The sequence below is a fragment of the Dipodomys merriami genome, unplaced genomic scaffold (genome assembly GCF_024711535.1).
Source record: "Dipodomys merriami isolate MVZ:Mamm:240054 unplaced genomic scaffold, mDipMer1.0.p SCAF_27, whole genome shotgun sequence".
Classification (NCBI taxonomy): Eukaryota; Metazoa; Chordata; class Mammalia; order Rodentia; family Heteromyidae; genus Dipodomys; species Dipodomys merriami.
Genome location: NW_027204159.1, coordinates 6157662 through 6178088, shown reverse-complemented (window position 1 = coordinate 6178088; position 20427 = coordinate 6157662). Strand labels below are relative to the sequence as shown.

Below are 20427 nucleotides of genomic sequence, written 5' to 3'. Positions count from 1 at the left end.
TCATGGTCATCCTTAACAAGTAGCCCCTCCCATGTTTGAGAAGGTTGAAAAAAAAAAAAAACCTGGCATTCTATCTCTTAGCAGAAAAGAAAAAATGATTTTTTTGTAGTATAAGACAACTATTTTAATGGTCAGTATTTGCTATAAAATTGATATAAGTTTATTGTTATTATTGATCATTTTAGCTATACCCCTAAACCCCTTTTGCTTTCAGATAGGTTCTCAGTTTTTCACAGGATAGCTGGATATTCCTGTTTATGCTTCCCATGTAGGTAGCATGACAGGCACAGGCCACTGCACCCAGCATTTTATTGATTGAGATGGAGTTTTATGAACTTTTCTGCCCAGGGTGGCATCAAACTATAATGCTCCTAATTTTGGCCTACTGAGTAGCTAGGATTCCTAGTTTGAGTCACCACATCCAGCATATTTTTTTTGTAGTGGGGATTAACTCAGGGCCTTGCTATTTAGGTTTTTTGAGACAAGTTCTTGTTATGTAGCCCAGACTAGCCTTGAACTCGATCTTCCTGCCTCTGGAGTGTTGGGATTACAGGCCTATGTCATCCTGCCTGGTTTATTATATATCACCTTTCATCATCCACAATAATCTGGTGAAATGAATGTTGTTATTAATCCCATTTAACTTGAAGAAACTAAACATGGAGGTTTATTAACTCTAGCTTACAAACAGTAGAACCAGACTTTGGTCTAGAACTTGGACTTGGCTTCTGGTCTTTGATTGCAGAGCAGAGCCTCTTTATTTACTCTATCAAAAGACCACCCACCCACTCACCCAACCTTCAGATACTGCCAGCTTCTACTCTCACTACAGAGGAGGCCTTCATCAGTGAAAGAAAAAGAGAAACTGGTGCAGGCACAAACTGGTGTGGTACTGGGTGTATCTGAGCTGATAGAAATCTGCTTCTATGAAAAACAGTGTTCTGATAAATTCTTAAACTGTTTGAATTTCAAACTCGCTTTTCTGACAATTTCATCTCTCAAGTTAAAGAGGCAATAAAGGAAAAAAAAACCTCACTGAAATCATTGTGAGAAGAAAGAAGGATTTGTTTGGTGAAGTGAGCTTTGGGGAAACCCTAGCAGAAAGTGTCTGTGATTAGAGAAATGGGAGAATGTGAAAGTCTCTGACTCTGAATTTTGAGGAAAGCAGATTTTAGGAGGTCCTAGAAAAAGTAGATAGGATTCTGAACAAGAGCTATGACTCATAGTCTGAAAAATAAAATGTGCCTAATAGAGTCACAAGTGATTACTGCAGAATCAATAAAGGAGATACCTAAAAAAGACCCCGCAGGCTACATGAGAAACAATCAAAATTTTCTTTAAGAGAAAAAGAAGGGACCTGTAACCAAGAACAAGCAGAGAGGAAAGGGACAAACCTCTGAAGAACACTGTTAGGAATACTGTTAGGAACACTGTTAGGAACACTGTTAGGAATAGATAGGTGAGCTGGGGGATGTTATGAGCAGCAAAAGAGGACCCAAGCAGCTGATGTTCAGAGTGAAAGAAATGGCATGGAAGGAGTTAGGCCATCTGCTTCAGTCAGACAATGACATGGAGCTGGTATTCTCCCTTCTTTCTCTGTTTTGCCCCTGCCTTCTGTTTAAGGAGAATGGACTTCTGATGAACCATATGGCTAAGAAGAATTAGAGACCCAGAATGAGAAAGGTATGACCAAGCCACTGGCTTCCTTAAATTTGGGCCTGAAAAGTCAAATACCAACTGTGAGTTTAAGAATGTCATGAGACGTCTGTAATCCTAGCAACTAAGGAGGCTGAGATCTGAGGATTGCAGTTCAAAGCTAGCCCAGGCAGGAAAGTCCATGAGACTCTTATCTCCAATAAACCACTAGAAAACCAGAAGTGGTGCTATGGCTCAAATGGTAGAGCACTAGCCTTGAGCTGAAGAGCTCAGGCACAGTTCCCAGGCTCTGAGTTCAAGCCCCACCACCACCAACAAAAAAGAATATCATGAGAAATTTTGTGTATGTATGTGTGTATGTGTTTATATATGCAATTGTTATGGAATTATGGGGATTTAGAAAGGGGCAAGTCAGGATAAGCAACTGCTTTAGTTTTGGAAATACTGCAAGTATTTTAGATGTGTTAAGTACTTCTGAAGAGAAGAGGTGATGGCTTAGAGCTAGCACAGGTTTTGTAAAATATATGTCTCATAGAGTAGTTGCATGATTAAATCTATTCATCTTCTTTCCTCCCTATCTCTCTTTCTCATAAGAAGAACATATCAATCTTAATTTAAAAACAAACAAAAACAACTTGATGATTTGCTAAAAGTAAACACATCCATATAGTCACTATTTGGGTTCAGAAACACAACATTGTTAGCACCCCAGGAACCCCCTCATTTTCCTTTCCACTTCTAATTTCCTTTTACGGAAAGATTTGTTAGTCTGGGAGATAAGGTCAATGATAGAACCACAGAAGTCTGTATTTCAGGAAAACATTTGACAGAATCTCTTAATACTATAATGAAGACCCACTGCTGATTAATTCAAGGAAATTAGAGAGTCGAGATGATTATATCCCATAGACTAAATAAGAATTCACAAATTCATACTGATGCAAGTGAGTAAATAAGGAAGATTTGTTATTTGAAGTAGAGTGCTAGCAGATAGAGAAGCAATAGAATTTAGGTCATCATCATTTGACAGTCTCACTAATAATTAGGCAATAATGTTAAAACTAGTGAGTGAACATTTGATAAGGAACAGACTGGCATACTATCTCAAACTCCATACAAAATATTTATTTCAAAGGAATATTTTCATTATAGTGGCAAATCTGGCAGTTACCTTCACAACCAAGATTTCCAAGTGAATTTGACCAGTCTTGGGGCTGGTTGACAGCATATGTCCCCTGACATGATGTACTGAGAAAGGAACAGTATTGTTTTATGGTATTCCTGCCAAAATGCATAATAACCACAGTCTAATCATGAGAACACATTAGACAAACCCAAACTGAGGTATGTTCTACAAGTGGCTCACACTCTTAAATATCAATGTCTTGTAAGATAAGACAGTACTGAGAAGGAGTTCCAGACTAAAGGAGATGTGCTACTATCTGCATTGTGTGGACCTTGGACCCAAATTATTTTTCTGAAAAGGACATTATTGGAATCAATTATTGTGTTAAGGAAAGGAATATTCACCTCACTTAGATATGTCATGAGGCCTTGTAAGAGAGCACATCCTTTTGATGTGAGTCCAGTGTCCTGTTGACATGCAAGGAGTCCTCCGGGCTGGATGGCTGGTGGGTACAAGTACTGCATGATTTTACCTGAACCTTTTGCTAGATCCTGTCTAACCTCTGCCTTATTTCCCATTCCAGACCTCTGCAAGGGCAATCTTTTCTCATTTTTCTTCTTTTCAATTGAATCACACTCACTTTTCAGTACTTATTCTGATTTTCCCCTGAACATAGTTGTATATATACCACAGTGGCTCTGTGATCTATATAGTGGCACAGTATCCCACATTCAATGTACTCCTTTTGCTATCTCAAAATTTCTAATAATCTTCTAACAAAGTACCTTACATTTTTATTGCACTTGAATATAAAAATTGAAAATTATATAAAAACTGAAAGAGAAGCAACGCATCTTAAGTAACAATGATGGAGAATGTCAGGCTCCGGACCTATGTCGGGAAGTATTCTTAACATGCCTCTGGCCCAGTCTGGCTACCCCCTAAAGCCATTTCTTCTACTCCGCTCCTTTCCAGCACATGCTCAGCTTAGCTAAAATATGACTTTGGACCCTTAGCAGATTGCCCATAATGCTGTCACCCTAACCTAAACTGTTTGGTTTTTGCAAATGCAACCACTTCTCATTTCTACAATCTACTCCCATCCTCCTTGCATGCCTGTCCCTAAGATTTACAGAGTAGCAGCTGCTGTGGTCCCTTTTCACACAGACAGCTGAGTTGCCCGCTGATTGTGAACATCCCAGTAATCCAAGTACTAATGGTATTTATTCAGCCCGGCTGGCTTAGCCCTGAACAAGGTTTATTCTCATTTATCGTGTCAGAGATGAGCTAAGTTCTTAATATCCCTCTGTTGACTTTGAGCACATCAGCATCACTGATGTCACGGAGAACCAAGCCAGGCTCCTGCCTTTCTCCATTCAGATACTCAGCTGTCAGGGCACCCATCATCTGACGACAGGATGGGCCCTTTCCAGGCCTGGGCTGGTCCAGAACCTCTAGGCTGAAGAGGGATAGAGCTGGTATGTGTGTGGTTGAGACATCTGTGTTCTCCAGGATATCATCAGCCCTTTGTATAGCAACCTCACTACAATTACAGTCTTTTGACCACAGAATTGACTAGCATTTTGGCATCAATTAGTCATTCTGTCTTTAACCCAAGGTTGTCTGAGGTCTGTCTCCCCTTTCAGGAAGTCATCAATAGATTTGCCCCAGGTCATCAGCTATTATTAACAGTATTTTCACTAAAGATCTTCCAGGAGCTTTATATATCCTTAGGCCTCACTTTGATTATTTAAGAATCTCCCTCCTGGGCTGGGAGGATGGCTCAGTGGCAGAGCGCTTGCCTTGCAATGCCTGAGGCCCTGGGTTCGATTCCCCAGCACCACATAAGCAAAAAAGAAAAAAGCCGGAAGTGGCGCTGTGGCTCAAGTGGTAGAGCGCTAGCCTTGAGCTGAAGAGCTGAGGGACAGCGCACAGGCCCAGAGTTCAGGCCCCACAACTGGACCCAAAAAAAAAAAAAAAAAAAAAAAAAGAATCTCCCTCCACTCACACAACCATGAACACTGAAGGTTAAGCTGCTTAGAGGAGAGGGTCTGTTTCTGGGGGTAGGATGATATCTGGCAGATTGAACGGGAAAACCCCAGCTTATTTTCCCTTCCTGGATAGACAGAGGACTAGCTATCTGTAAACTCAGGCCTGGTCTTTCCCATCCTCTTCCCTCAACCCTTCCACTGAGAAGAATAACTAATTAATTAATAGGTAATAGCTAATTAAGCCAATTAATAACTATAATTAAACATTAATAAAATATAAATAATAAATAAGTGAATAAAACAATAAATCTAAATAAAACTAATAATAAATAATTAACTTGGTCATAAGAACCCTGAAGTGAGTTTCAGACTTAGTATATACACCTTATTTAAGTTCATTGTATAAAAAAGGCCAGTCTGTGCTCTGCCATAGGTCCACATGGGGCTCATATCCTGTTTTATTCCCCTAGCCCTTTAGGACTTTGCTGCAGGAGAGAGAAGTGGGTTTTATTGTCTATGGAAAGTGGTTTCGGCAATTTATGCAAGATCTTCAGGGTTTACACCTCCTGTGTTCAAAATGTATAATCTCCTACTCTAAATAGATTTCCCTTCTTTGGGAAAGATTGGAGTATGTCTGAGGAGCAGAGGCTGTGGTTGGCATTGCTGCAGGTAGCTCCTGGCTCACACTGGCCTACTTTTGGAAGAAGAGAACCTAACTTCTCTCTGTTCTGTTTCCAGTGTATAAATGGAAGAGTTTTGGTTACTTAACCCTGGGCCATTTACTGAGGCCATGATGCTGGGTTCTGTGATCGATTTTGCTTGCTGTTTTGAGAGGGCCTTGTCTCCACTACTTCAAGTGCCCTTGGGGATGAAGCTCCTCAGAGGTGCTCCTTGAGGCTGTGTTGTTGGACCTTGAAGACCGCCCCCCCCCTTCTTTAAGAGGCAGCATTTGACATTTGTGTGAATTTTAATGTGTGGGTTTCTTCTCTCACGAGATCCTGCTTGTTATAGGTGAGCATTCCTCAATTACATGATGACAGAGACAGCGCTAGTTAGCTCACATAATGATGAAGCAGCTACCTTTCTTAATTTGTGAGTCATGGGAGAGGGTTCACTCCCAGGTCCCCTACATTGGGCTACTTGCCTGTCTGTAGAAGAGCTGTCGGCCTCTCATGCCCTGGGACTCCAGCTCCCTCCAGACTGTTCAGATACAAAGGCAGAATTGTCATGGGATGTGCAATATTCTCCCTTTCTGGTAAGATTGCAGAGAGACAAAGCCTCCATTCTGCAACAGGAAAACTTGGGTTGCACCTGCTAAGTCTGCTCTCAACCTTAGAGATGGATCCTGGTAGGAAGATAAGGTGCAGGCCATGTCTGAGAATGATCTGGCCCCTCATCACTCCATGTAGCCAGCTTTGAGGGAGCACTTGCTGCATGTCAGGCCTCTCCTGTGGGCAGCAGTGCAGTACACTGCCTGCCTTTCCCTTCTTTTTCTGAACTCTGGACCAGGAATCACCTCTTTCCAATTCGTCTTTGCTTCCCTATGCCCTGCTGCCCTGTTTGGGACACTAGAAGGCCACTTGGTTAGGGGTTTGAGGTATAAAGGAACAGGTGCTTTGGGGCTTCCAGAAAGTTTGTGGCCCTGCCTAAGTAGGAAAACTTGAGTCTCGCAGAGACGGTGGTAGACTGGCACCCTTTGACACCTTCTATTTTTTGGGATTTCACCAGTGGTTTGCTGAGTCAAGGACTCCTGAGCTTGCCTGAGAACCTGACTAAATAGGTCTTTATACCTAGTGCATGCTCCTTAATCATTAATGTGATCTTACTAAGCAAGGAACCATCTTCCTGGAGTTGCTACCCATGGGCTGGTAACTGCCTAATAGAAGGCCTTTCTTTCATCCAGAGGGACTAGGCATGAAATATTTGTGCCTGGGGCATCACTTCCACCAGCAAGCCAGGGTTTTTAGTGTTTTAGTAGTGTTGACACATCCATGATGTGTACATGTGTTTATTCAATCCCTATTGTGAGGGGCTGTACAATGTGTCAGGCTTCTTCTGGGCATGGAGGGTCTGGGGAAAAAGGGAGATGCTGGGTAGTCTTGTGTGAAGATCTGCTTTGGAGCTTTAGAGGCATCATGGAGTTCATGCTTTCCACCGTCCTTCCTTCTATCTACCATCTGTACTAGGGAGAAGAAGGGGCCCCTGCCCTGGCCTCCAGGAGCTCTGCACTTAGAGGGGGCAGTGCCATTAGTCACTGCCTCCCAGTGCATGTCATGCCTGGGGTCCCAGGAGAAGGACCATACAACACTGGCATGGAGCACTGAGCCAGGCTTCTGGCAGTAGGGACCCTTAGTCACACCTCTGAATGCCATCTCTGTGTGAGGAGGACCTTCTGGTGGTAGAGGTGATGTACCTTCTAGATCATCCAGCCCACTTGCTGCTAGGGAGTAGCCAGCTGGCATGAGCCTATAGCTCAGGTCCATACTCATTCATCTTTTTTGCTGGTGGGAACTGCCCTTTATGCTCCTTGCCTTTCTCTAGGGATGGCAAGTGGTGTCAGCTCCATAGCCGCCCTCCCCCCCCCCCCCAACCCCTGATCATTAGTCCATGCAGAATGGTCATGCTTTCCTGTGTTTTCCTCCCCCAGCAATCCAAAGGTCCAGGTAGAAGCCATTGAAGGGGGAGCCCTGCAGAAGCTACTGGTCATCTTGGCTACAGAACAGCCTCTCACTGCCAAAAAGAAGGTAAGTTTCTGCTCCTCCCTACTGTCTGTGCCTGGCACACCTGTGGGGCCTGAAAGGAAAGGCTCCTTTCCATGCATGCCATCCTTTGGGGCTCGATGGCATCAGGAAACTCAGACTCAAAGCAGATGGCAGTATGCGTGGTGCCTGGAGACCTGGGTGCAGCTGTGGCCGGGTGGCCGTCAGCCCTATCTCCAGGTTCCTGCCCCGGACTTCCTTTGGTCCACCATTTGCCATATCTGGGATCAACCTGGGCTCACCATCCTGGGTTATGGGGTGTAGCTGGACCCATAGCTGTTGGGAAAGGGGCAGAATGAGCTGAATACATCACTGGGACAAACCTAGCTACCTCTTTGGACCTTGGAGCAGATCCAGCTCTGTGTGACCCTCATGTGTGCTTCTCAGGTCTTGTTTGCACTATGTTCTCTGCTGCGCCACTTCCCCTATGCCCAGCAACAGTTCCTGAAACTGGGGGGACTGCAGGTCCTCAGGAGTCTGGTGCAAGAGAAGAGCACAGAGGTGCTGGCTGTGCGCATAATCACCCTGCTCTATGACCTGGTCACTGAGAAGGTGAGTGCTGGGGCCTGCCTGCTTCCCCTCACTTTGCTATCTTCTGTTGGATGTTTGCCTCTTGCTGTTTGACCTAGGCCCCTTTCCAAATCTTTTTCATCTGTCTTTTTGCCCAGATGAATAGATGGATAAACAAACAGGTGGTGGACTTCCACATCGGGGAGGATTCCTATAGGATATATCATCTCAGCTGAAACTGATGGCTGGTATGGGGAATGGAGGTGCTTTCTGTGGTCAGAGCTAAGGGCTCAGGAAGGAGTCAGTGTGACTGAAGGCAGAGAATTGTGGTGCTGAGGAGCAGGGGGTGCAGCTTTGAAGCCTAGGAATCATCAGAGCAGCCAGGAGACCAAGGAGCAGATTGGGAATGCTGACTTTCAGCATTCTAGAAACCCAGAGGTGCTTCATCTGGAGCTTTAGTTCTGGACAAGAGGTTCAGAATGGCTTCACTTGAGAGCACTAGGGACCCCAGGCTTGCCACCTGTGAGGAGACTCTTTGTCCATCCCATTTGGGTCTTTGTAAGCCTGAGAAGCATCTTAATTAAGGGAGAGAGAGAGAAGAAAGGAGAAGCAGCCAGACCTGGATTCCTCACTCAGCTACTGTAGAGATCCTTGGGCAGGGCACTGAGCTGCTCCCCAGAACAGCTGGCTGCTGGTTGGTGGAGCAGGGCCAGAGAGAGCTGAACTTTGGGAAGCTGCAGCCTCCATTTTACCTAGTATGTGCTCTGCTCTGCTCCTCATAGCCCATCATCTTTCCCAGCAGAGGACTGGGATGTGTCTCACTGCCCTGCTCTGTCAGTCTCTCCCCTTCCTGCCTCAGCCTGTCTTGTCTCACAGTCTGCTTCTGGTCTCTCCCAGTCCAAGCTGTAGAAACCCAGATTCTCAGAACAGCAGGCAGCCATGTGGTACTCAGAGCCAATTAATAAGGCTTGGGCACAGTTAACATTCTGACAGCGGGCCAGCGGGCCCGGACGAAAACATGTACATTGGCATTTTCTGGGAGAATCGGATCCTTTTCTCTGGTGTGCCCCTATAACCCTTACATTGCCAACCAAAACACTACCCCTGAGGACGGTTCATCAAAGCTGCCCTGAGCCTTGAGTCCCAGAAACCTGCCTATGGGGGAGGTTGGTATCTTCTCAGTAGAAAGAACCTGGCATCGTCATTGAGAACAGTACAAACATGGTCATCCTCCTCAAGAGAGGTCAGAGTTCAGCCAGAGGGCTTCATGGCTACTGGTACTAGAGGCCATCAGAGGTCACTGCTCTTGTGTTTGCTTAGGAAGACAAACCAGGCCAAACCTGGGATCTATAGCTGCCTGTGGGTGAAAATGTCAGCTGCCTACAGAGGTGCTATGTATCTTAAAAGCATTAGTGTGGGGATATGGCAACTGAACCAAAAAAAATCCTATGGGGAGTATGTGCTACCCATTTGAGGGTTGGTCAGGACCCAGGCTTCTTTTTTTATATAATTTTTTTATTGTGATTAGTTGATTACATAAATTTCACTTATTTCACAGTAATGTGAAATAGTGATTCTTAATTAAAGTTACAAACACATTTTAACCTTCACAAGGCAAATTGTCATTATCATGGTCTATAAAGTTTGTGAATTCTATGAGCTTTTGAAAATACAACTATTTATTCCACATCAGGTGATATTTACATTTCTTTCCTTTTGCTTAGTGTAAGCTGTTTCCCTCTCATTCCCTCCCTCCCATTGGTGCCTTTGAGTTGCTTAGTTCATCTTCATCCATGTCCAGTGCAGCTGATGGGCCCCTGTTATATGTGTTCCCATTTCCCCTGATTCTGTGTTCTCCTCTAGCTTCCCTCAGATGTGAGCATATATATATGTATATATATACACATACATATATATATATCATATATGTGGTCAAGAACATGGAATCATTTAGCAATGATACAACAAAATGAGTGGACGTCCTTCGTTTCTTGAGTCTTGTTTACTTCGTTGTATCGCCTTGCATTTTGGCTTTAGCATCTGCATATCAGGGAGACCATGTGCCCTTTGTCTCTTTTCTCTTGGCTTACCTCGCTCAAAATGATTTGCTCTAGTTCCATCCATTTCCCTGCAAATGCCATTATTTTGTCCTTTCTAATGGCTGCATAATATTCCATTATATATAGGTGCCACAATTTTTTTTTTTTTTTGGTTGGTCGTGGGGCTTGAACTCTGGGCTTGGGTGCTGTTCCTGCGCTCTTCAGCTCAAGGCTAATGCTCTACCACTTGAGCCACAGCGCCACTTCTATTTTTCTAGTGGTTTATTGGAGATAAGTCTCCTGGACTTTCCTGCCCGGGCTAGCTTTGAACCGCGATCCTCAGATCTCAGCCTCCTGAGTAGCTAGGATTTCAGGCGTGAGCCACCGGCGCCTGGCTAGGTACCACAATTTTTGGATCCACTCATCTATAGTGGGGTATCTGGGTTGTTTCCATATCTTGGCTGTTGTGAACAGTGCTGCAATGAATATGGAGGTGCATGTGTCCTTGTATCCCAGTTCCTGTTGCTCAGGGTAGATGCCTAGGAGTGGTGTGGCTGAGGACCCAGGCTTCTTGAACTCTAACTCAGCCAGGCTGGGCCCACCAAGGAATCCTGACACCTTGACATGTAGGCTCCTGCGAGGTGGGTGCTGACCTGGAGTGTGGGCCCATTCCCTCTGGTCTGCGCATGGACCTGACTCTGTCCATGGTTCTTCCCACAAGTGATCTACTGGGTATCCTCATCCAGTGCTGGCTAAGGAGCTGGTTTGTTAGAAAATCTCCCTGTGTATATACACTGAGGATTCTAGGTTCAGGGAGGCAGCTGCAGTGATGCTGAATTCTAGGGGGTCAGGAACCAGGAACCATTACTAGAGTCAAGGCCATGTGGTAATATGTATGGAAAGGATAGCTGCACCCACAGAGGCTCTGAAGCCTTTTGGAATAGTAGTGACAAGTGATAGAAGAGAGTGTGAGGACTAAACCAGTCAGGGGAAGAGCCAGTGGGACCTCAAAGTCCCAGTCTTTGTCATCAGAAGTGCCAGGATTGTGAAGTTCCTAACACTGGCAGCACAGGCTACCAGTGGACAGGAGGAAGATAGAGTGGGAGTGAGTGGTGAGGGGCACTTCAGATGACCAGCAAGGGGCTGGACACTTGGGGCAGAGGCAGGGGAGGGGGCTAGGTTGTGTTTAGAAGATGGAAGTTTGCAGGGTTTGTGGGTATAGTAGAAAAGGACTACAGTGTTCCTGTTTTACCTGTCCCTGGCTACAGAAGCCTGCCTCCCTCTGGCTTTGCCTGCAGCCCTTTTTAGCCCCTACCCTTGAACTATCATGGCAGCCTCTTCGTCTTTGCCTGGCTTTCCCTCTTTCCATTTCAGGCCTCCTTATTCTTTGTCTCCCTGGGAGTTGGAGGCAGGGCTTCCCAACTTACTCTTGCTTCTCAGAGGTACATTTATTACAGCTCTATGAGAAATCTCTAGTCTCCTCTGACATTTGAAATAAGCTGGTAACTTTCCTGGAAGCTTGGCAGGACTGGTTCTCACCATACTCTGCTGAAGAAGCTGAGCTTCTGCACTTTACAGACTCAGGCCAAACATGTGATTCCCTGCCCAAACTTTCCCTAACTCCCCAAGCCCAGGCCCTAGCCTGGCCCGCAGGCCTCTCTGCTTCTTCAACAAGAATGATCTGCCATTTTTTTAAACATAAGGTGGACCCAGGCCTGTACGTGCAGTCCTCTGGTGTGACTGGCTCAACACCCTGTTTTCTGTACACCTCCCACTTACTAAAGATGTCATGACCCAGGGTCATGAATCTTCATTTGCCAGACCCTGACAGTCACCCTAGCAGTCACTGTTCAAGTGCCTCTAGTGGAGTAACAAGGACACGACAACAATACTGATAGAGCTGACGTTTGGGATTACGGCACTTGATGTAGAAGCTCCTGTTTGTTGACTGTGGCTGTGTGCCAAGTACTGCCTGTTACTCATAATTCAACCAATGTTCTTCTCCCTTTTAGAGATGATGGTCTTGGGTCTCAGAGAAGCTAGGTGCCAATGGTGGAGCAGGGATTTGAGTCCAGCCCGTGTGTTCCTCACCACACTGTTAGATTTAGCTCACTGTGCTATTTAGGAACTTTTATTCTCCTGCTATACCTTGGGATCAGAGACTTGTTTCTCCAGCACCTGGCTCAGTGTCATGAGTGAATGGATGGGGGAATTCTCTAGGCCTTTTCCTGGGAGGTCCTTTGAGGCACAAAAGCATGGGAAAAGTGAGTGGACCTCACAGCTCAGCCTCATGCTTTTGCCTCTGAACAGAGGAGCCATCTGATGTAAGTTAACCATTCTGTGTGTTTTCTCCCAACAACCTTTCCCTCCTGGCACCTGGCCATGTGGTGGGCAGATGTTTGCTGAGGAAGAGGCAGAGCTGACCCAGGATTCATCCCCGGAGAAGCTGCAACAGTACCGTCAGGTGCACCTGCTGCCAGGCCTGCGGGAACAGGGTTGGTGTGAGATCACTGCTCACCTTCTGGCACTACCTGAGCATGATGCCCGTGAGAAGGTACTACAGACACTAGGTGCCCTTCTGGCCACCTGCCGTGATAGGTACCGTCAGGACCCACAGCTCAACAGGATGCTGGGCAGCCTTCAGGATGAGTACCAAGCACTGGCCACCTTGGAGCTTCAGGAAGGTGAAGATGATGGATACTTCCGGGAACTGCTGGCTTCCATCAACAGCCTGCTGAAGGAGCTGAGATGAGGCTGGTCTTGACTACGGGACTAGACTACAGTGCTGCTAGGGAGGCCAAGGGATGCCAGCATGGGTGGGCTCTTCATGGGACATTGGGTGGTAGGGAGGACTTCCCTACTGGGACATGGGCTTTATCTGAGCAGGGCTGGCTTGACCATTAAATGGAGACATGAAGGCCATGATCCATTTCTGGTGTGTCTGTGAAGACTAGGTTCAACCATGTCTGAGGGCTGAAGACTGCGCCTGTGAGGTCTGGGGGTAGTAAGTGTACCCCTGGTGATGGGCTTCAGGTAAGGCTTGGGTGGTCGGCCCAAGGCATTCAGTATCAGACTTCCTAGAATGGGACTGCGCTTAGAAGTTGGAAGTCTTTGATTCTTTTCAAGGCAGTAGTTCTGTGACTTTGAAAAGTCACTTTCTGACCAAAGAGAGCGCCTTTAGCAACAAACATAAGGCATAAAGCACTAGGCTCCTAATCCAGGGTGGGAAGGGAGGGGGAGTCTGGGGATCATGTCAGTGCTGCTGTCCTCATGCTTAAGGAATGGTTTCAAGGCCATTGGCCCTGGTAAGGCCGCTTCTCTGTCAGCAGGTGGCCAGGCAGCTGTTGGAGCCACTGGTGCTGGGGCTTGGGTGTGAGAGGACACCGGGTGTGGTTGGCAGGGCACTGACCCTTAGGCGTGGGCCTCATTTGGGAAAAAAGTGATCTTACAGCTAGTGTTGGGAGCACAGACAGTTCAGACCTGCCCAGCCCGTGAAGCAGGGCAGAGGTGTTTCTCTCTTCTATCTAGGTAGGAACCAGGCCAAGCCCAAGGAGGAGACCTCCAGGCAGGGCCAACCAAGCCTGGCAAGCCTGGAACCCTCTCAAGAGAGGCTAAGCACCAGGCTGGGAGCCTGCACAGGTTACCATGGCAACGCTTGCTCTGGGCTTTCCTGATTTGGATTCTGGTGAGTTTGTTTTTCAGCCTTTCCCAGTGCTCCAGAGACTCATGCCTGCTGGCTTAGACAGCCTCTCGTGGCTCCTAAGAAGGAAAGTCAGAAAGGCCAGTCTAGGGCAGCCTCCTCTCTTTAAGACTAGCTTGTAGAAATCTCACTTTCAATGAGCTGAGGTGAAATGAACCCAGAAAAACAAGGGGTAAGTGGGTAGCCTCATTCCTTGCAATCACTTTCTTGACTCTTCCCCTCAGCCCCTCCCCTGCCCACTTCATGCCAAGATACCCAGAAGGTGTGTGTGTGAGGAGCTGTGCTGTGTCAGAATTCATTCCAGAGCAAGAGGGAAGCTGGAGGCCCAAGCGGCTGTTTTGGAGTAGTTTACCAGGGTTAGAAGCCTGGGGATGGGCATAGTCAGGGGCAGACTGCAGTCTGCCAGTTCTTGGACACCTTTGCCTTGGCTTTGAAACCTACTCACAGCCACATAGATGTGTTTTGCAGGGGAAGGAGTGGTGGTGCAGGGAGGCTAATGTGCTGTCTGAGCTCACATGGTAGTGCAGCTGGACACACTGCACCAGCCACCAGTTGTGGAGGTTTATGTATGGCCCAGGGGGAGTGTCCAATTAGACACAGTGAAAGGAGGCCCAGGAGCAACAGCGGAGCTGCTGTGGTCACACAGAGCTGGACATGGTTCCAAAAAGACCAGAGCCAAAGAGCCACTCGGTGTCAGCAGTTTCTATGGATGGATTTGAGAAGAGGGGACTACGTTGGCTGCCTTGGCACCTGGCACTGGAAGAGAGGAAAACTTGGGGTTGTGGCTAGGGATGAACCTGGTCCAGGCCTTGCAGAGGTGATTGCTGAGGCCATGGAGCAGATGTTGGCCTAGAACAAGCTGACAAGATTGTGGGGAGGCTATGCCAGGCCCTTGGGTGCTAGCAGGACAAGGCTTAGTCTTGTCTAGGGTAAGGGGTGCTAAGAAGTAAGGGCCACTGCTAGAAGGCTAGTTCAGGCCCCCAGTGACTCTTCTACCCTCCGGTATGCTGCACAAAATAGCAGGTTTGTATGACCGACGGAGGCCATGAGTTCCTAGAGTTTTCTTGGCACTGATGAAAGAGCCCCTGAGGGTTGCTGAACGCAGGCTGGCTAAGGTCTTGTTTTTGTCTTTCCTTCCCCAACTCCCTTGGGATGGAGAGATTGGCCTAATTCAAGTTTGTCTTGGGAATTCAAAGAAGTGAGAGAGCAGGTGACCCAGGATTCTGGTCTAGGCCACTCGATGCATCTTTGATTATTATCTGGAGGGAACCCCTTCTTTGCCTTTCTTTTGGATGCCATCTTGGGTACTGTGGCTAGGAAGTGAGGCTTGGATGTGAAGTTAGGCAGCAAACAGTAATGGTACTGCAGCCACTAAAACTGGATGACCAGAGCCTAGAAGCTGCTGCTGCTTCTCTTCCTCCTGCCACATGCTGGGCCACACGGCTCTTGACCTCGACAGTGAGAATGACTTGAGAGCTATGGCTGGCTCCCACCCTTGACTGTTGATGCCCTGTTCCTGAGCGGAAGTGAGCCCTCAGTGAAAGATGACAGAGATAAGGAGTAGGATGGTGGTGAGATCACACACACACACACACACACACACATACACACACACACATACACACACACACACACACACCTTCAAGTTTGGTTTTCATTAATTCACTTGTTCATTCTTGTATTCAAATTGTATGGATTGGTAAGTGCTAAGCCTTGGAGTTCTGAGGTTAATGAGTCCATACTCTGTCTTCACAGAGCTCAGCGTGTCAGGGGAGACAGGCACAGGGCAGCAAGGGGTGTAATGGAACTGAGAAGACCTCTAGTGAAGGTCAGGGAAGACGATATTCAAGAAAGAGACTCAAAGGACAGGCAAGGTAAAGGTGGAGGTTTCAGCACCGTGAAGACACAGGAGAGCCTGGAGAGGTAGGGAAAGCAGTCCAGTGAGGAGCCCACAGATTGAGCTTTGCTGGAGGAAGCAATAGGGATGAGGGGCCAGGAGAGCAAAGGTGCAATTGAGTTGGACAGTGTGGACCATGGCTCTGGTGCTGGTAGCCTGGTCATGAAGCAGGGGTCATGAGACGGCTTTGGGCAGCCCTGGCTACTGTTCACATGTTGACACATCCCTTCCACACTGTTCTGAGCAAGACAGTGACAAGTAAGCATAGTGAGTGTGGCAACATGAAGGACAGCAAAGCACTGTCAGGGAATGAAGGCTGTCAGGAAGCCATAAACAACATGAGCAAGTGCTCTGTACACCAAGAGCTGAGCTGGGGCAGAAGTCCTCAGACAGGAGCAACTGGTCTCTCAAGGAGAATAGAGTCAAGAGTTGGCTTTTCTTGAGAGAGGCAGAAGAGCAGGCCAGGGAAGGAGGCTCGCCGGCTGTGGGAAGGACTTCCAGGGCAGAGGAGAGACCTGCAGTGACTGGAGCCCATGATGAGTGTTAGCAGGAGACCATTCAGTGGATGAAGAATCCATGCAGCTGTGGATGGTGGCGCTAGTGTGGTGACAGAGCAGGTGGGAAGAAGGCAGCTGCACCAAGGGGGTGTGAAGCACAAGCAGCACTAGGCTTGAGTTGAAAGGGATGTGGGCAAGGTAGAAGAGGAGACTTTGGCAAACACAGATGGGCTATGTTTGTAGCAAAGTATCTCATGATGCAGTGTTCAAATGGGGATGCTGAACAAGCAGCCAAAGCCGGAGGGCGAAGGGATGGGAAAGTGCCAGGGGAGGAAAAGGGCCAGAACTATGTTTGGTTTCTCTGGGGCTCAGAAGCATGGCGTGGTGGCTGTGAAACAGCCATTGTTACAAAGCAAATTACGTAAATGTATGATTAGGGAGCAGATTAAACATAAAAAGTCATTTACAGAATATCTAGTAAATGAAGAGAGTTAAATAAAGCCCAAAGAAAGCAGAAGAAGAGGAAATCATGGAGATAAGAGCAGAAACAATAAAATTGAAGACAAAAATTAGAGGAAATCAATTAAACTAAAAGATAGTTTTTTGATAAAGAGGGAAGGTATAAAGCGCCAATATTAGGGAGGAAAGGGGATATCACTACAAACTGTGCAGGCGTTAAAGGATAGTAAGTGGATACACTGTAATTATAAATCAGGGGTAAGTCAGTTTGACAATGTAGAGGAACTAATTGGCCAGTTCCTTGAGAAGGTGTCTTATGGTATCAGTTTTATGTTGCTCAGAAACAAATTACCTTCAAGCCTTAAAACATTCCAATAAGTATCTTACTTGGCTGGATGTCACAGGGCCAAAATCCAGGTCAGCTACACACCAGTGGCTCCTACCTGTAATCCTAGCTATTCAGGTGCCTGAGATCTGAGAATCACGGTTCAAAGTGCACACACACACACACACACACACACACACACACACACACACGAGTACTGATGCCATCCTTCACTTTCTGAACTGCCATCCATCTCTTTTAATGTATTTAAAATTGATATAGTTTTGAGACTGAACTCAGCCTGGGAATAGGGAACCTAGTTCAGATCAATTCATTGTACTCACAGACAGCAGATCTAAGGGGGAAAAAAAAGACCACATGTTTATTTCAGTTGATCCTGGTAATACCTAATAAAAGCTCTCAAGGCTGAGGATATAGCTTAGTGGCAGCTAATCATGCACAAAGGCCCTGGTTCCCATCCTCAGTAAAACAAGGGCCAGGTGCCAGAGGTTCCCTCTGGTAATCCTAGCTTTGGAGGGATAGTAGGTAGAGGCCAGGCCTACACATACATTTAAGACCCCTTCTCTACCAATAGACGGCACATGCCTATCTTAGGTGTATGTATCTTAGTAGGAGGATTGCAGTTTCAGGTCAGCCTGTGCAAAAAAACCTTTTGAGATTCCATCTCAAGGGAAAGAGGCAGGACTAGTGGCACACAACTGTCATCTCAGATATGACAAGCCTAAAATAGGTAGATTATAGTCTAGGCACACAGAGGAAGACACTATCTCAAAAATAAGCAGAGCCAAAAAAGGGCCGGAGGCATGGCTCAACAGCAGAGTTCCTGCCAAGCAACTGTAAGCCTTGATTGCAGACCCTACGCGCAAAAAACTAAATGAAACCTCTCCGTAAATCAGAAATAAGAGAACTTTGTTAGCCTCATGAAAGAAAACTACATTAAAACCTGCACCTAATATCAACTTAATAGTGAAAGGCTGAATTCATCCCCCTAAGATTGAAACAAGAGAATAATTTCTCATAACTTCTTCTCAATTCTGTCTTGCAGTACAGAGTGGCACGCTCAAGATAAGAAAATAGAATAAAAAGCATATAGATTGGAAAAGAAGTAAAACTATATTCACAGCTGACACGATTGTCAAGGTAGAAAATTTCCGGGAATCAATGAGAAATCTAGAACTAGCAAATGAGTTTAATCAAGGACAGGAGACAAGGTCAGTGTACAAAAATCAATTGTATCTCTATACACTAGCAATGAACAATTGGAAATTAAAGTGTAAAAACAGAACTATTTATAATAACATGGGAGAAGTGACATGTGAGATTCTGTGCCAAAAACTGGAACACTGATGAAGGAAATGAAACATCTGAATAATGAAAAGTGTATTGAGTTTCTGAATTGGGAGAGTCAATAACGCTGAGATGTAGTGTCCACAGAATTGATCTACAGATTCAGTGCAATCCCAGCAGGAAATCTGTAGATGTCAAGTGTCTTACTTGCAAGTTTATGTGGGAACACAAAGCAATCTGAATAACTAAAAACAGTTTTGAAAAAAGAGGAACAGAGTTGGTGGGCAATCAAGCTATGGCAATGAAGGCAGTGACTGGTCAGAGGATAGGCACCAAGACCAATGAATCACACAGTGCAAAAATACAGTAGTCTCCTCTTATCAGCAGCACATTCCCTCTAGGACTTCCATGAAAACCAGAGCCCAGTAAGTATCAAATGCCATATAGTCTAGTTTTTCCTATAAATGTATAAGTTGATGGAAGTAGAACTGTGGCTCAAAGTGGTAGAGCAAAAGAGTTCAGGGGCAGCATCCAGGCCCCGAACCCTTCAAGCCCTTCACCCACCCACCCCCAAAGTCATAATTGTACAAGTTGAATGAATGCCTTTCCTACTCCCTTTTCATGTACTGCAGCTGTAACTTGAAGTTAAATTAGTATAAAGTTATTTTCCTAAATCCTCATACAGAAAATTCATTCCTAATGTAGATCTTAGAAACTTCAATATGCATTTATTTTTTGTTTGCTCATTAAGTTGAGAAATTTCTTCTTTCTTTAAAGGTAGCACTTTATAGCCTCTGAGGCATATCTGATAGCAGCCTATCTAATAACCAGCAGAGCTACTAAATGACTGTTCAGTAGCAGCATGTACAATGTGGACACCCTGAGAAAAGGGTGATGTATGTCTAGACAGGATGGAGCTACACAGTGTGATTTTATCCCTGAATTCAGAATGGCATGCAACTTAAAACATATGAAATGTTAGTTTGGGGAACTTTGCATCTAATATTTTTGGGCCATGGCTTACCAAGAGTAAGTGAAATTGCAAAAGGCAATACTGGATGAGACAACTGTAGATGTACTTGAATTGGTATTTGTCAAAAGTACAAAGGCACTTTGGTGGAGAAAGGATTGCCTTTTTCAATAAGTGCTGCTGTTAACTGGATAGGTATTTTTAAAAAATGAGTCCTGACCTGTTTACTTCATATCTTGTACAAAATTAAACCATAGACTTAGCTATAAAATTATAAAGCTTTTTTTTTTGGGGGGGGGGGCTCCAGTCGTGGGGCCTGAACTCTGGGCCTGGGCGCTGTCCCTCAGCTCTTCAGCTCAAGGCTTGTGCTTTACCACTTGAGCCACAGCACCACTTCCGGCTTTTTTCTTTTTGCTTATGTGGTGCTGAGGAATCGAACCCAGGGCCTTAAGCATGCAAGGCAAGCACTCTACCACTGAGCCACCTTCCCAGCCCAAAATTATAAAGCTTTTTATAAACAAGAACAAGAGATAAACCCTTGTGACTTGAAGTTGGACAAAGTATAAAGACTTGTTCTGTGAAAATACTAAGAGGATAGAAAAGCCAGGGAAAATGTCATTTGTAAATAATATATTTCACAAAGTTAAGTGTTGAGAACCTGTTTTTTGTGGGGTTTTGTCTTTTAAAAAAGCTCTTCAATCTCTAAAGAAAACCAAAGAAATCCCAGCTACCCCAATAAACTAGGCAGATTTGAAAATATGTTAGTAAAATGCAGAATACGCTTTGCAAATACACCAAATCTATTAAAGTGACTTAAGCCCAGACCAACCTTGTGGACATTGGGTGCTGGGAGGAAGTCGGTGAGTTGGACACTCAGCCATTGTTGGGGGAATGTAAAAGGGGATTGGCTCTTGTAAAAAACAGCTCTTGTAGTTAAACACATACTTAATCATTGAACCTAGTCCCTTTGTTGTTTTATGCTTTTTGTTTTGAGATAGGGTCTCACTTTTGCCTGGGCTTAGCTTCAAACTGATGATCCTCCTGCCTCGACTCCTTAGTAGTTAGGTTTACAAGTGTGGGCCACACGTCCTCTTAAAATAAAACAGTCTTATTCCCAGGTGTTTACTCAAGATGAAGAAAAATCTTTATACAAAGGCTATACAAAAGCTTTATATGAAACGTTATTTAAA

General features: G+C 45.6%; 1 protein-coding gene across 2 annotated transcripts in view; it reads left to right on the top strand.

The window, feature by feature from the left end:
* Window positions 1–13006, top strand: part of Sil1 (SIL1 nucleotide exchange factor) — a 264404-nt gene extending 251398 nt beyond the window's left edge. For both annotated transcript variants that reach the window (XM_070036109.1, XM_070036110.1), the window contains 3 exons: window positions 7421–7517; window positions 7920–8084; window positions 12477–13006. In XM_070036109.1, coding sequence (XP_069892210.1) covers window positions 7421–7517; window positions 7920–8084; window positions 12477–12833 — 619 coding nt within the window. In that variant the 3' untranslated portion in view covers window positions 12834–13006. The remainder of the gene's footprint in view (window positions 1–7420; window positions 7518–7919; window positions 8085–12476) is intronic.
* The last annotated feature ends 7421 nt before the right edge of the window (window positions 13007–20427 follow it).